General features: G+C 37.5%; 1 protein-coding gene across 1 annotated transcript in view; it reads left to right on the forward strand.

Annotated features, from left to right (window-relative positions):
- Positions 1-4,479: 4,479 nt before the first annotated feature.
- Positions 4,480-14,822, forward strand: part of LOC110020175 — a 31,222-nt gene continuing 20,879 nt past the window's right edge. The window contains exons 1-8 of the mRNA XM_020718181.1: positions 4,480-4,524; positions 4,613-4,722; positions 4,871-4,921; positions 11,985-12,156; positions 12,260-12,580; positions 12,692-12,895; positions 12,993-13,475; positions 13,583-13,792. Coding sequence (XP_020573840.1) covers positions 4,507-4,524; positions 4,613-4,722; positions 4,871-4,921; positions 11,985-12,156; positions 12,260-12,580; positions 12,692-12,895; positions 12,993-13,475; positions 13,583-13,792 — 1,569 coding nt within the window. The 5' untranslated portion in view covers positions 4,480-4,506. The remainder of the gene's footprint in view (positions 4,525-4,612; positions 4,723-4,870; positions 4,922-11,984; positions 12,157-12,259; positions 12,581-12,691; positions 12,896-12,992; positions 13,476-13,582; positions 13,793-14,822) is intronic.

Raw genomic sequence — 14,822 nt, forward strand, 5'->3', positions numbered from 1 at the left:
GAACACTCATATCAAATACTCTCACATAGAGTTAGATATTAAAATTCATGCATTTTTTGGATGACAAACTTGATTACGAATAAAAATCTCAAGAGGAGGGGGGCATTCAAGAGGAGGCCCCAACCAGATCATGCACAACAAAGGGGTCCATCCGAGCTCAAGGAATGGACCAATCAGTAAGAGATTTCAGCCAAACATAAATTACCAAAAAGGAGCTCAAACCGGGCCTAAGAATTAAAAAAGGGGCAAGCCGAGCCCAACACAGGGGCAAACCAAGCTCAAGAAATGGTCTAAAACAGTAAGAGATTTCAGCCAACATAAATCACCAAAAAGGAGCCCAAACCGAGCCCAGTCTAGGGGCAAACCAAGCCCAACATAGGAACAAAACGAGCTCAACCAAATGGGAGAACAAACAAAGAAAATATTTCCAGCATTTATGCATTTCAGAAGAACCAAAACTGAGCCCAAAGAAGGGGCAAACAGAGCCCAGCACAAGGGCAAACCAAACTCAGCAGAAAGGGCAAAACCGAGCCAAGAACAGGGGGCAAAACCAACCCAGCACAGGGGCAAAACCCACCCAACACGGGGAAACTGAACCCAATAGAGGCAAAACCGAGCCCAGCACAAGGGCAAAGCCGAATCTCAGCAGATGGGTCTCAACAATTTTCAGCATTTATGCATTCCAAAAGATAAAAAATCGAACCTAACAAGAATAGGAAATCAGAGAATATTTTTGAGCAAAAATCCAATCCTAAAAGAGCCAAATCGAAATCACCAGATGGGCCAAAATAAGGAGCGGTTTCCAGCAAAAATCTAATCCCAAAAGAGCCAAACCCGAACCCAACAAATGGGCCAAAACAGAGCTATCAAAGTCGACTCTATTAAAATCTCATATTTCAAAATATTGCATTCAGAATATATTCCAAATAGTAACAAGTAAAAGGAAACATATAAGTGTGGATACATCCCTAAGGCCAACATATTTCCTCATTAAAAAAAATGAATGCCAACACTTCCTTGATTCGAAAATAACAATAATAAAAGACTTCAACATTTCATTTCCAACATTTTTTCTAATAAGGGGCAGCAAGAGAAGCAAGAAACAAGCCCCAAACATAAATTTCCAACTCATAAAAATAATTTCCAGCATGTATTCTAACAAGGGGCAGCAAAAAGAGCAAGAAATGAGCCCCAAACATGATCTTCCAACTTATAAAAAAATAATTTCCAGCATGTATTCTAACAAGGGGCAGCAAGAAGAGCAAGAAATGAGCCCCAAACATGATCTTCCAACTTATAAAAAAATTAATTTCCAGCATGTATCAATACCTAGACTTCAAAATAAACTAAGCCATTCCTCCATTAACTTTCGCAAGAGGATAGAGATGCCTCAACATGCCGTCCTAGATAAAATAGAATAGAGAGAAGGAGAATACATTTTTCAAACAGATTTAAAATAAAATTGAAAATAATTTCAGGAAAACCACTCCAAGAGAAATATTTCTCTTAAAAACTTCAAGAAACGACAACCTCGAATGCTCCACACCACAGACACCAGAAAGTATAGCTTAGAGAGGATTTTCGGCAAAGTTAACAGCTCTCCATGAACACTTCACACTCCAAGCGCACGAGAAAACAAATCTAGAGAAGATTTTAGAATAGTTGTCTTCCCTAAAAGTCTCTCACAACAAAACACAACCTCTCCTTTCTCTCCAAATGTTTTCAACAACCCAACACAAAGAATCTCAGACGCCTTTTCATAGGCAGAGAAGAGAAAATAGACCTCCACCTAACAGCCACACTGACCAACCAATCAAGAAGAGAGAAAATAAGCGTCACAATAAAGGGGAAGAGTGTATAGCCTCGAGTAGAAGGAACGTCGGCCAGCTCGCCTCCTTGCGATTGGAGAGCCAAAAAGTCAAGGGGAAGCTCGAGGAGATGAGTCGCGAGCAAGAACGACAAAGGAAAGCCGCATGGATTCACAGTGGAACTAGGGCACACGGACGGGAGGGAGACGAGCCGCGGGATCGAGCCCTGAGATGGCTCGAATGAGGGGTTAAGCGTTGAAAACCTAAATAGGGTTTAGGTTTTAATTAGATTATAATTAATGATATAACTATAAAAATATCAAAAAATTTGAAAAAAAAATTGATGTGTCTTTCATTCATGCGTCGAAATATAACAAAATTAGTATAATTTTTGGGTAATTCTGACGTTCCGGACGCGCTGGCGCGGTCCATTTCGCTGTCGGAGGTCGTTTTGATGAATTCATCAATTTGCGTGCAAATTTTCCGCGCGCTGGCGCGGTCCATTTCGCTGTCGGAGGTCATTTTGATGAATTCATCAATTTGCGTGCAAATTTTATCGTGTCGGAAATATGACAATATGTGTCATTTCCCGAAATTTGGCAATATGAGTGTCATTTCCTACTAAAATTGGTGTTACGGATGTACTTGTGTGATCCATTTTACAATCAAAGATCATTTGAGCTGCTTCGGTGACAGTTAAGATAATTTGAACCTGAATTATGCAGGTCTCACTGTTAGCATGTCGTTCATGCTATGCTTGCTCCTTTCAATCATGAAAGACTCCACATTGGGTAATTTCAATGTTTTGAATACAATATAATGTCCGTTTTTCAAATGAGCATTAGTTAGATCAATTTCGACGGTTGCCAAAACATTTTGACCAGTAGGAAGTGTTTTGGAATTTCTAAGGGGACATGTTTCAATGCTGGTTTTCTAAGATAGTCAAAATGAAACTCCTAGAGCTAGATCTCAGGCTCTAGGAAGAAGGAAAACCTCACAAAAATGAGGTCAACATGCACATTACTGTGCTCTTGAATGGTTATACTTATTGTTCTCTTGAACAATGCCCTGTTTTCATTAAAGTAAGATGTTCTAATATATAAAAAGAATTCGAGAACATAAAAAGGAGAGGATAAAAAATGAGAATATAGATATCAAACAAGCTTCCATCATATTTTGAATGGCATCAATCCCTTTTTTTTGCTGTATTTTTATTTTTTATTTTCTTATGCTCAAAGGATTTAAATATCATTCATAAAGACATCAATTTTCTAGTTAAAAATGAGATATTTGGCACTTCTTGAAGGTCACATTATTCTCTATTGCAATGGAAGCGCCATTTATCATTTGATGATTCATAGTTGATGGGGCGTATAGTTTACTTTGAGTATATGGTCGCCATCACTTTCTAGAGTAAAGCTTTGTGAATGAGGCAATTAATGTTGACATAAATTATTAATATGTTGTTATTGTTTTTTTTAGTTATTTTATATCTTTTAGACCTTATAGTGATTTGATTATTTTATTAAGGATATTTCAGTCTTTTTTCTTAGCAAATGGTTAGTAGTTTTGTTAGCATTTTTTCAACCATTGAGATTAAATTCCAAAAAGTTATCCAACCATTTGTTTGTGTCCAAGTTAGCCTAAATTTTTACATATCTCCAATTTAGTCTATCGACAATACAATAGATATTGTGAGACAAAATTGATCCCAATTTAGTCTTTGGACTATACAAAATCGTTTCCAATTTAGTTCTTGAGAGACTAATTTGGATCAATTTTGTAGAGATGAGGGATTAAATTGAAGCAGTATGATACTTTGATTCTAAATTGGCCACCTGTGAATCATTGAAGGACAAACAATTTGCTTTTTCTTAAGAATCTTTAAATATATGTTCTGGGGCTGATACAACTCCTTTCCAGAAGAGTTAATGTAGAAACCGTTTCTTAGAAGTCTATTTTTCATGGTAGAGGGAATTTGTTATTACTATATCTTGCAACAGTTTGTTTTTCTGTCCGACAAAATTTAGTTGCAAATCTACACTTAAGAAGAAGTAAAGCTCAGGTGTATTGCTATGGAAACTGTACTGCAGGTAACATAGGAGACGGTGTGATCTTGCTAACATAGTTAGGATGTTTGCAGGTGCTTTAAGGTGGTTGTAAAGCTAAACAAAATCCTTCTATGTAAATGCAATCAATTTGATTGCCATTAATTGTCTTTAATTCATCAAAGAAAGAGCTTAGGAGGTTTGATGTAAAGTGACTGCAACAATTTCATATCAAGGCAGACACCCAAAAAGTTATTTCATTTTCTTTTCTATTGTTTGCACTTATTTTGTGAAACAGTTCCTAATAGAATCTATGCCCTAACCACCCCTACTTGTCTGTCATTGGGGTCCAAATTATGGTTGACCGATCTTCGCTGAAGGAAATATAAGATTTTACTATCTAGAAAAGAAAATACTAACATTTCTGTAGTTACTAGTTGTTTTTGAATCTTCTGGGATTTTTATGCCAGGACTTTAGTCTTAACTTTTTTTCTATGGATTAGGAAAAAATTTCTTAATAGTAAGAGCTTTGTGTGTTGCATGATGTAACACATATTATGCGGGAGGACACTCGCTAAATTAAGCTTGCTTTGTGATGCAGCAATAAATCCTTTTGAGATAGATTGAGCGTTTCTTTGGATAAATGGTTTATGAAGATGATTGATGTGGTAGTTTCTTTTACGTATTCTCATAGAAATGAATGAAGGATTGTACTTGATCATAACATTCCAGTTTGCCTTTCTGTGCTTTGCTCAGGTTTTTTCATTCCAAGATGGCACTGTACATACTGTGTGGAGAGCCATCGGGATCCAAGTTAACATCTTGCCATTAGGCATGAAACAAGGATTTACTATAAATTGGTTAGAGTAAGGAAATCAGCTGATTTGCTTTACTATATGGAGTAACATATTTTTCGTTTCACATGGGATAAATTATCTCTTACGTTTCTTTAGTTTAACTATAAAAAAGTTTTAGAATTTATTTTTAAATCGTGATTAAAATTGCTTTTTGCAGCTACAGCGGCGTTCTTGTGAGTTCCGTCCAGGCAGGGCTTGTTATTTCATGGTAAATGCGACTTTAATCATGTTCCATTTTATGATTTGAAGCATTAATTTGGGGTTTCTTGTTCATGAGGATGGAATATGCACTTTCATTATTGATTTTTGGTATTTTACCATGAAAATAGTTGTTTTTGAACCTGAATTTGTAGCGCTCCTCTTTACTAGCTAGTTGCAAAGTGATGATTGCTTCTTTCTATGGTGTGATAGCTCTGATGTTTTATATTGCTTTTAGAGCAATAGCTCCAATATTTTAAATGGTTTTTTGATGCAGGCTAACGGATGAACCTTGTTTGTCATGAACTTTTCTAGTAATAAATTCACACCTTTTTCACTTAGTTTTTTTGATGCAGGCTAACGGATGAACCTTGTTTTTCATGAACTTTTCTAGTAATAAATTCACACCTTTTTGTTGTAGATTATTTTTTTCATATTTAAAAAAACTTATTTGCCTTTTCTCATTCTCATCTTTCGTATTTTGAGAGCGCTTCTTGATAGCTATAAGGTGTTGGGATGGATACTTTAGATTTGATCAATTTACAATCAAAACCATACTGTGGAAAAACACGCCAATTCAAGAGATCTGAGACAATAAATTAAACAAAAGTGCACACAAAAAAAATCCAAAAAAAATACAATGATTTAATGTGGACAAATCTAAGAACGGAAAAAAACCACGGAGCCACACCACACCAAAACATTTCACCATGAAAGGTTTTACCACTCAGATTCACTCTCTACACCATTGAAACTTATAGCAATTCACGTTTCTTTCTCTCCTGATCTTGCAAGATAAAGCACTCGTTGAAATCCACCTTCGCCACACTCCTCACAAATTTGCTCATATTACAAACCGTCGAGAATACACCGCACAAGAGTATGATCCGTCATGAAACGAGGGTTTAAATTCTTAACTACGTACAAACAGTGCCTGACGCCATAGCGTCTCTTCCGAGGGCTGTATTTCCGCTCGCTCGGGTTGAAGTCGCCAATTTGGGCACCGGAATTCTAAATGCTCAGTTTGCTGTAGGAAGGCTAGTGACTAGGCACCCCCTTTGGCGATCCATTTTTGAGAAAGTTGTCACTAGAAAGAGAATTGAATTACTGGACCATAGCTTATGATATATGAGCTGGAGTTTTCTGAAAAAAATTTGGTACTTTAGACTTTGCTAAACTCCATGAAGGAAAAAAGATTGACTGTTGCAAATGGACCTTCAAGCGTAAAGAGGGAACTTAGGATGAAAACAATATTAGATAAACGGGCCATAACTTGTAAATGGCTATTAGTAGAAAAAAGGTTAACTAAAAGGACGTTTACGTACTTGCAAAACTTAGCTATATTCATACTTTATTATTTGTGATTGATCTACAGGTAGAACAACCGGATGTAAAGATAACCTCGCAACATGATTTAATTGAGGGGATTCACATGCAATTACTGCTATATGTTTAGAAGTTGTCGGGAAGGAAAATCATCCGCATCCACTGAAGAAATTTTGGTATGGCCTTGTCGGCGATAACAAGTGTGGGGGTTTGGGGGAGGAGTTGTCCGTAGAAGCTGTCGGTCACCGGATTCGAAATCCCGTCACCCGCTTCGGAAGAACGTTTCAATTTACATATAGATTTAAGTTTTAAAATCAAATATGAAAATCAAACTGACCCCATATTTTTCATAATTTAAATGAAAGAGCGCTTTACCTCAAACCCTGTATCTATCCCGAGGAATGAACACAAGACTTGAGGATGAGACTCGATCAAATAAACTACGATATATATGACGTCCGTTTGGTCTGCGAAACCGTTTTATTTGCCGACAAATTCCCCTATTTAATATGAAAAATTAAATAGGGTTTATTTTAAGCTGGGTTCGGAAAAACTTCTTATAAGGGCAAACCTCTATATTTAATTACATCTTAGATGACTGAAATCACTTAAGAATACTCTCGATAAAAATCAGGAAAAATTAGCTTCAAGGACTTCAAAATGATAGGACTTTTCAACGAAATCGGACAAAGATGTGTGAAATGGGAATGACTCAAATTTAGAATATTTATTACAGAGTCCAATGGTAGAAGAACTAGGGGATGCCACAGATCCAGAGGAGATCCTCAGTGACTTCCTAGTTTATCCTATGGTTTGGCTTCAATTTTGAGGTAAAAAAATTCAAATGTTTCATCCTGCCAATTTTATTTAATTAGGGCTTACATTCGTGTGGAACGATCACACAAATAGCCTGGAAGGTGTGATGATTTAGGTCGTAACGAACGACAACCTCAAAATCCTAAAACGAGTTAGAGCTTAGATCATATAGCAGAGCTATACAAATGCCTAACGAAAAGGTTGAGGATTTATGTTGCGCTAGGCGAACAACCTCAAAATCCTATGGATTGTTGTTTTAATTTCTAGGGAATGAATGATTTAGCTGGGGAAGACATGTTTTGCTGTTGAAGATTATCGTGCTGCCCACCGCGCTAGTTCCAAACTCCTTCTCGTGACGAGTTTAAGTTTTCTAGGGTGTCCAATTATGATTTCAAACGACCCTATGATAATAGTCTTCTAAACATCCTATATAAAAGGAAGACATGCTTAAGACTATATGATATAAAATGTGCAGTACAAGACAAACAGTAGGATGCATGTAGAATGGTAGCAGGTAGAAACAAGAATAGTATAACATGCTGTGCATTACAGTAGCAGATAAAAACATGAATAGTATAACATGCTGTACAGGAAGATTAGTAGCAGGTAGAAACATGAATAGTATAACATGCCGTACAGGACAGTAGCAGGTATAAACAAGGAAATAAAGTGCTGTAAATGTAAAACAAACCTGTACACCCGTGAGATCCGCTGTTTCTTAAATATAACAAGCTGAAATGCATCGCAAAAAGCGAAGTCTGGAAGAAACGTCATCCAGGAAATCCGAAGAAGAGTGTAACAATGACTCATGACAGAAAACTCGAGAAAATCAATGAGAAAAGACTCAAGTAAAAATCTTCAAAAATCTTGGAGAATTCCCAAAAGAAAAGAAAAGAAACACGAGTGCTCTGTCCCAAAGCTTCGATAAAACAAAAAAAGTTCGAGTAAGGGGGACCGCAAGCACGCATGTGGGGCTAGGCTCAGATATATATAGATACTCGAAACCCACCACTTGTCTAGAAGTGTGTCTTGAACCTCACCTAGAGGGCTATTTCCCAGCCTAAACAAGTATTCGTCAGGTGAACAATCAATTTTAAAATGTATTTTAAAATTTATGTTTTTGACATGCACATAGGTCTAAAAAAAAAGAGCATTAAATTTTATTTTATAGCGAAAAATATATTTTTATTTTTTTGAAATAAGTTTTAATAATTTTTATTGTTCACAAGTCGATTACGCTGTCAGACGTGGGACTGTCAACCACCTGAGGAGGTTCGAGCCAACTCCCGCTAGACTTTTGTCGGTGAACGATACCGTTATCCTATTGTTCATAAAATACCTAGATCTTGATGTTATAGGATAAAACATCTTTATGCTCTATCTTCAGTGTGCCTTTATCATCACCACCCTACGCCCCAAAACAAACTACTTGTGAACTTGCTTGATGATTTCACGTATAAGAAAAAGCTATACGTGGACACTTATGCGTCAGACATAAGCATAAAAAACCGAACCAAGAAGCAAGAAAAGAAAAAAAACAAAAATGAGGTGAGAGAGAGAATGCACCGATCCATCTAAAACACCGAAAATGAGAGTAGATCAGTTCTCAAAATTCCTATCGAAAAGATCTGGAAGAGTATGACCCAGGGTCATTCCTAACAAACATAAAAAGCTACTTTGCGCTGATTTTTCAAACCTCAAAGACATAAGATTAATCAAATCAACCAAATGCTCTCCCAAATAAGACTTGCAAATCCTCCAAACCCCAAGTTGATATCAAAATCTCCCAACTCCCAAATTAATCCATAGCCTCACAATCAAACAAACACAAAATTTTTCCAATGCACTGAGGTGTAAGACCCACAGCCTGTATCGGTGCACTGAGGTTAAAGTGAGGTAAAGCCAAGAAAATTCACGGGTAAAAGCCAATATCAGCACCATCTAGCTCCAGACCCGAATAAACTCCTAAAGGTGACTCACGACCAAAGCAAAACAAGGCCAATATAAAAGAGAGAGACCCACGGTTAGGACTTAAAGAAGGGAAGGACTCATGGCCACGACAAACAGGGCAGTCCAAACCAACTCCAAAGCATTGTAAGCAAGGCTCACAGCCAAGACCCAAGCCAAGACACGAGGCAAAGGGAAAGGGAAGGCTCACGACCTAGGCTAAGTCCAAGGCACAAGACAAAGTCCATGACTAAAGCAACTCAAATTCATTCCACAAGAACTTTGACATACACAAGAGAGTGTAAAATACCCTCAATCTCTTTGAAATGACACACTTACTCTCCCCACGATCATCCAAGCAGTTTAAGCCTAAACAAGAGAAGCTAAAGCCAGGTCCTCATAAAGCACAATCAGAACTCGCCATAAAGCCAAAACCAGTTCCTTAAAGTTCCAATGAGGAGCTTAAATGTGTTAAGATAATACTTTTAACCAAAGCAAAAGCCAAGCTTCAATAAAACCAACACCCAAATCTTCCCAAAATAAGAAATCGAGTCACCAAAGCAAGAAAAAGGAAGAACCCCCAATAGGCAAGAACCGAGATTCAACACAAAACCAAAGCCAAACCATGTTTTTCACCAAATTCCAGACTAGTTAAAGACCAAACCGAGCCAAGCAAGGCCAAAACCCGAACCCAGCAAGGGTCGAAAACCAAGCTGCAATTGAGACCTCCAATACTAAGCCATAATAAAAGTTAGAGCAATATTTTCATGCCTTTAAGACGTCTCAAAATAGAACTACCACATGGTTTGAGTGAAAGTGGATGAAAGCTTCATAATAAATATACTAACATGCTTATGAGAAGGGCCAAATTATTTCAAACTATCCTCTTAATTACTTCCAATATAAGTATGCCTTGGGAGATAGGAAACATGTCATAACTTCAGCACTTTAGATAAGCAAAGTAAAAGAAAGGACTAATAGTATGCCACATTGCTTAACCAAATATAACTTCTAGCACCACACCACAAGATCATCATCAGAGGCTCGACAAGGCCATAACCGAGAGCCAGTAAAGCACCGAGAAAGGGAGGGAGAAGGAAATACACACCCTCAAGCTTTTAAATGCCATTCCCACATAACAAATGTATAAAGAATAAGTTAGAACATGTTTACAAGGTCGTAACCGAGAGCCAGTAAAGCACAGAGAAAGGAAGGGAGAAGGAAATACACACCCTCAAGCTTTTAAATGCCATTCCCACATAACAAATGTATAAAAAAAATAAGTTAGAAAATGTTTAGGAATGAGACAAATAGTAATCTTCCTATTCTAGCATGCTAACGGGGCTCGACAGAGAGCAGAGTCGAGTACAGGCAAGGCACAATGCAGGACTGAAAACAGGTAACGCACAGGGGGAGAGGGAAGTACCTCCTTAAAGTAGAATCACAAAAGGAATTGCAGAAAAGTATTCCCTCGCCAACACCTTTCTCCAACAACAAGGCAACAAGAGAGGAGAGTGATAGAGAAAGATCCTCCCCTGAAAATGATTTTCGGCCCCTTGAAGCTTCACAGAGGAGCTCTGATATACGCTAAGGGAAGAAGAAGCCAATGATTGAAAAATTCCCGCAGAGATCGAGCATAGGGGGCTCGACCATACTGTTTGCGGCTCGAGGAGCCAACGAAAGGTGAGGCGGGATGGGCGACTGTGGGCACAGCGGATAGAGCAGAGACGCGAGAGGGACAGACGCACGAGCGAGAGGGGAAATGAAATTAGGGATTAGGTTTACAAGTTTTATTTATAATAAATAATAATAAAATATTATTTATTATTATAAATTAAACATAAACACATCTCCCTCTCCAGAAATACCCTCGCGACGAAACAAACGTCTCTCCTAAGCAAAATCGACGTTCCAGACGCGTCGGCGTAGTCCATTTCGTCATCCGGAATCGTCCGAGCAACCTCGTCGTCGATCTGGTTAAAAACACGTTGCGGTCCAAATCCTATCAAAACTTCGGCTTGAATTCGATTAAACAGGACGACAAAGAGCGCAGCGGCGCCAAATCAACGAGTAGAGTCAATCCTAAGGCCGACAGTCCTATACGAATGCTTCCTGAGTTCTTTTGGAGTAGCCTTACATGCTAAGCAATAGCGGTCAAGAATACTTACATGGAACGTCAAGTCGAGCGAAGAAAAGTCTAGAATTGCTAACGGGGAGGGCTCCTTCACTAGTTTTCTAGAAGTAGTCGACAGAAAGGTCCTGCGGCTAGATCCTAGGCTACTAAGGAGGGGAAAACTACACCTCGACCGAAAGCGAGGCCAACAGGCCTAATACAGTTTTCCATGCAGTGAAATATAAACTTTATACATAAATGATAATTATCGTTTTAGGTGAATCCTATTAACTGTGTATTGTGGGTTTCAGATCAGATATGTCTGCAGTAGATTTCGTTGCATTTGCTGAATCTTGTTATGTTGCCAAAATTGCTGAAAGCATGATGCAAACACTTGTTTTTGTTCAGTTGTAACTAATATGAAATACATCTGAACAAACACCAGGATCATTTGCTGCAGTTTCTATTGGAGGGAACCCAAATCGAGGCACAATAAGGACCTGTGATTACTGGGCATCGGTTAATTTTATTTATTTTATTTAGCTGAACCGATTAAGTTGGGAAAAAAGTTAATGATGATAAAGTCAGTTATGTAATTCATCTTTATACCAATAGTTTATTGGCATGGTATTTTTTTTTTTTATGCTACGTTTTGCACTGCGTGCGGATTCATTTTGGCATATTAGACAGAGCAATTGCTAGCAGAAATTATTTATCTTTATGTGGAAGGAGAACATTTTTACAGCTTTAGATCTTTGTTTTGGTTTGTTTCACTTGGTCTGTTGTGCCTGTTATTCTTTTACTTTTTCTGTGAATAATCAAGCACAGCACCTTTTTTGTGTGGAAAGAGAGCATTTATACGGTTTCACAGTTTTTTGCAGGAGCCTTTTAAGTCTGTACCTGTCATATGGACTATACAAGAGCCTTCCCTGGCTATCCGTTTGAGTTCCTATGCCAAAAACAGCCACTCCGGGGTTTTTAGTCAATGGAAGCAAGTTTTTAGCAGGACTAATGTCGTAGTTTTTACAAACTATTTTTTACCAGTAATTATTCTTTAATTTTCCTGTTTAAAAAGGTCTAGTTGTTATATTGATCCTAGATAATGCTTTTATAATAATGGTCTATAATTTTCTTTTGATCTTCCAGCTTATGTTTTCAGCATTTGACGTGGGCAACTACTTTGTTATTCCAAGTTCAGTTTCTGAGGCATGGATGGCAGATACTTTTATTGCTGCACACAACGACAGCAATTTAAGAATTGATACCAATTATAGTTCAGAGGATTTTATCATTGCTTTAGTTGGAAGTAAATTTGAATACAGTGGTATGTGGTTGGAGCAAGCACTTGTATTGCAAGGTCTGACACCGCTACAGAATGAATTTCGTTCTAAAAACTATTCTTATCATATACTGAAAGTTGGAATATTAAATGGAAACTCAAGTAACACATACAATATGTCTCTTGAGGTAGTGTTCCGGTTGAATTCCTGATTCTAATCATTAAAATTTTATTTTAAGCATTGTCAGCTGTTTTTAAATTTTGCCTGCTTCTTAAATTATATCTTACGTATTTTGCAGATTACTGCTTTAAATTTTGATTATCCAAAGGGTGTTGTTCACGAGATTGGTGGTGGTGCTGACGATTACAGTTTCCTTGGTATAGCTGATGTCGTAATATATGCATCTTTTCTTGAGGAACAATCTTTTCCGCCAGTTTTGTTGCAGGCTATGAGTCTTGGAAAGTTAGTTGTTGCTCCGGATCTCGACATGATTAATAAATATGTATGTTACTGAAACCTATTTCTCTGCTGGAAGTTCTACTACAACTCCTTAACTTGTCATGTAGTTATCTAACTATGTCTATCAATTTGATAATTAGATTGTGGATGGGGTAAATGGGTTTCTTTACCCAAAAGGCAACGTTGGCAAGCTGATGCAGCTTCTTCGTAGAGCAATTTCAAATGGGGAATTATCTTATTTGGCAAAGCAAATTGCATTAGTAGGCCAAAGGCAAGCAAGAAATTTAATGGTCTCTGAAACTATTCAAGGCTATTCTTGGTTACTGGAAAACGTTCTCTTGTTTCCATCCGACATTTCTCTTCCAAAAGCAATTACGGAGATACCTTCAAAAATGAAAGAGGAGTGGCAATGGCATCTGTTTCAGAATTTAAGTGCTTTGGACAATCTAAATGAGAAAAGGAGAAAGTATGAATTTTTGGATAAACTAGAATGGAATCAAACTCATACAGAAGCTGATGCTAATACCAATTCAAGGTTGGATGAATCATTTTCCTTCATAAATTGGAAAGAAGAAAAGATGATTGAGGCAGTTAATGTTAGAAAAAGGTTAGAAGAAGAAGAGGTGGGGTGAGAAAAAAGTTATTTTCGTCCATATTAATTCTTGTCAATTTTTTAGTCCGTTTCGTTATTTTTCCAAAGATATACTGTAATCTGTTGAAATTTATTCAGTTGAAGAACAGGGCTGATCAGCCTCATGCAACTTGGGAGGAAGTATATCGAAGTGCTAAAAGAGCTGACAGAGCAAAAAACGAATTACATGAAACTGATGAGAAGGAGCTTGAGCGGACCGGTCAGCCTTTGTGTATTTATGAACCTTATTTTGAGGAAGGAACATGGTTTTTCCTGCACAACAGTTCACTCTACCGTGGTATAGGATTGGTATGTTGACATCCATTATTGCTCATCATAGTGGAGTATCATAGATCATGCTCATAATTTCTTGTCTCCCTCCCCCCTCATTTTTTTATACAATTTATATTGGTTTTCTTAAAAGATGAATTAAGGTGGCTGAATTCATAAGTTATTTGAGAATTGTTTGACGGGAAAATTGGTTTCTTATTCACTGGAAATCCTCCCAATTTGGTTTGGTAACTAAATTGTTCTTGGGTACACCCAAATAATATAAATCATTTGCTTAATATGAAAAGCCATGTTATGAAATATAATTCTATGCCAACACTACCCTTCAAGATGAGGCATGTTGACTTACACATATGTCATACCAAGCAATGTAACTTCAGATAAGTCAAGCTCGAAAATTCAGAGATATATTTATATATACATATATATATATATATATATTAAATAAAAAGTAGGGTACAAATAGAGATTGCAGGAGGTCCCAAAAAATGGCACCAAACCCACACAAAAACTACAATATCAAATGGTTCCAAAAAAAGGAGAAAATACTACTAAATACATAAGAGAAAATACAACTAAATCCACCCCACTCCCAATATTTGATCTCTCCCCCTTTGGCCTCTAAACAACCAGTCGATGCACCTCCTCCCTCTAATAAGCCATTTATTTTCCTCCTCTCTAAAGCTTGCCATCTCCCATATAGCTGAACGGGTATCACTCCGTTTCCCATCCTTGGTTGCATCCTCATACCCCTTCAATTTGGAAATCCTAAATTCTGCACGTGTGCCATCTTCGAGTAAGGTTATCTCATCCTATCTACACCCTCTTAAAAAAATTATTAATAATAATAAATAAAATCTCTTTGTAGATCAAAAGCCCTTGACCTTGCTCTTGTTTACACACCCTGGTTCTGACACTCTCGCTCTCTTTTGCACTCCACCCCACTCCCAATATTTGATCTCTTCCCCTTTGGCCTCTAAACAACCAGTCGATGCACCTCCTCCCTCTAATAAGTCATTTATTTTCCTCCTCTCTAAAGCTTGCCCTC

The sequence above is a fragment of the Phalaenopsis equestris genome, unplaced genomic scaffold, assembly GCF_001263595.1.
Source record: "Phalaenopsis equestris unplaced genomic scaffold, ASM126359v1 Scaffold000094, whole genome shotgun sequence".
Lineage (NCBI taxonomy): Eukaryota > Viridiplantae > Streptophyta > Magnoliopsida > Asparagales > Orchidaceae > Phalaenopsis > Phalaenopsis equestris.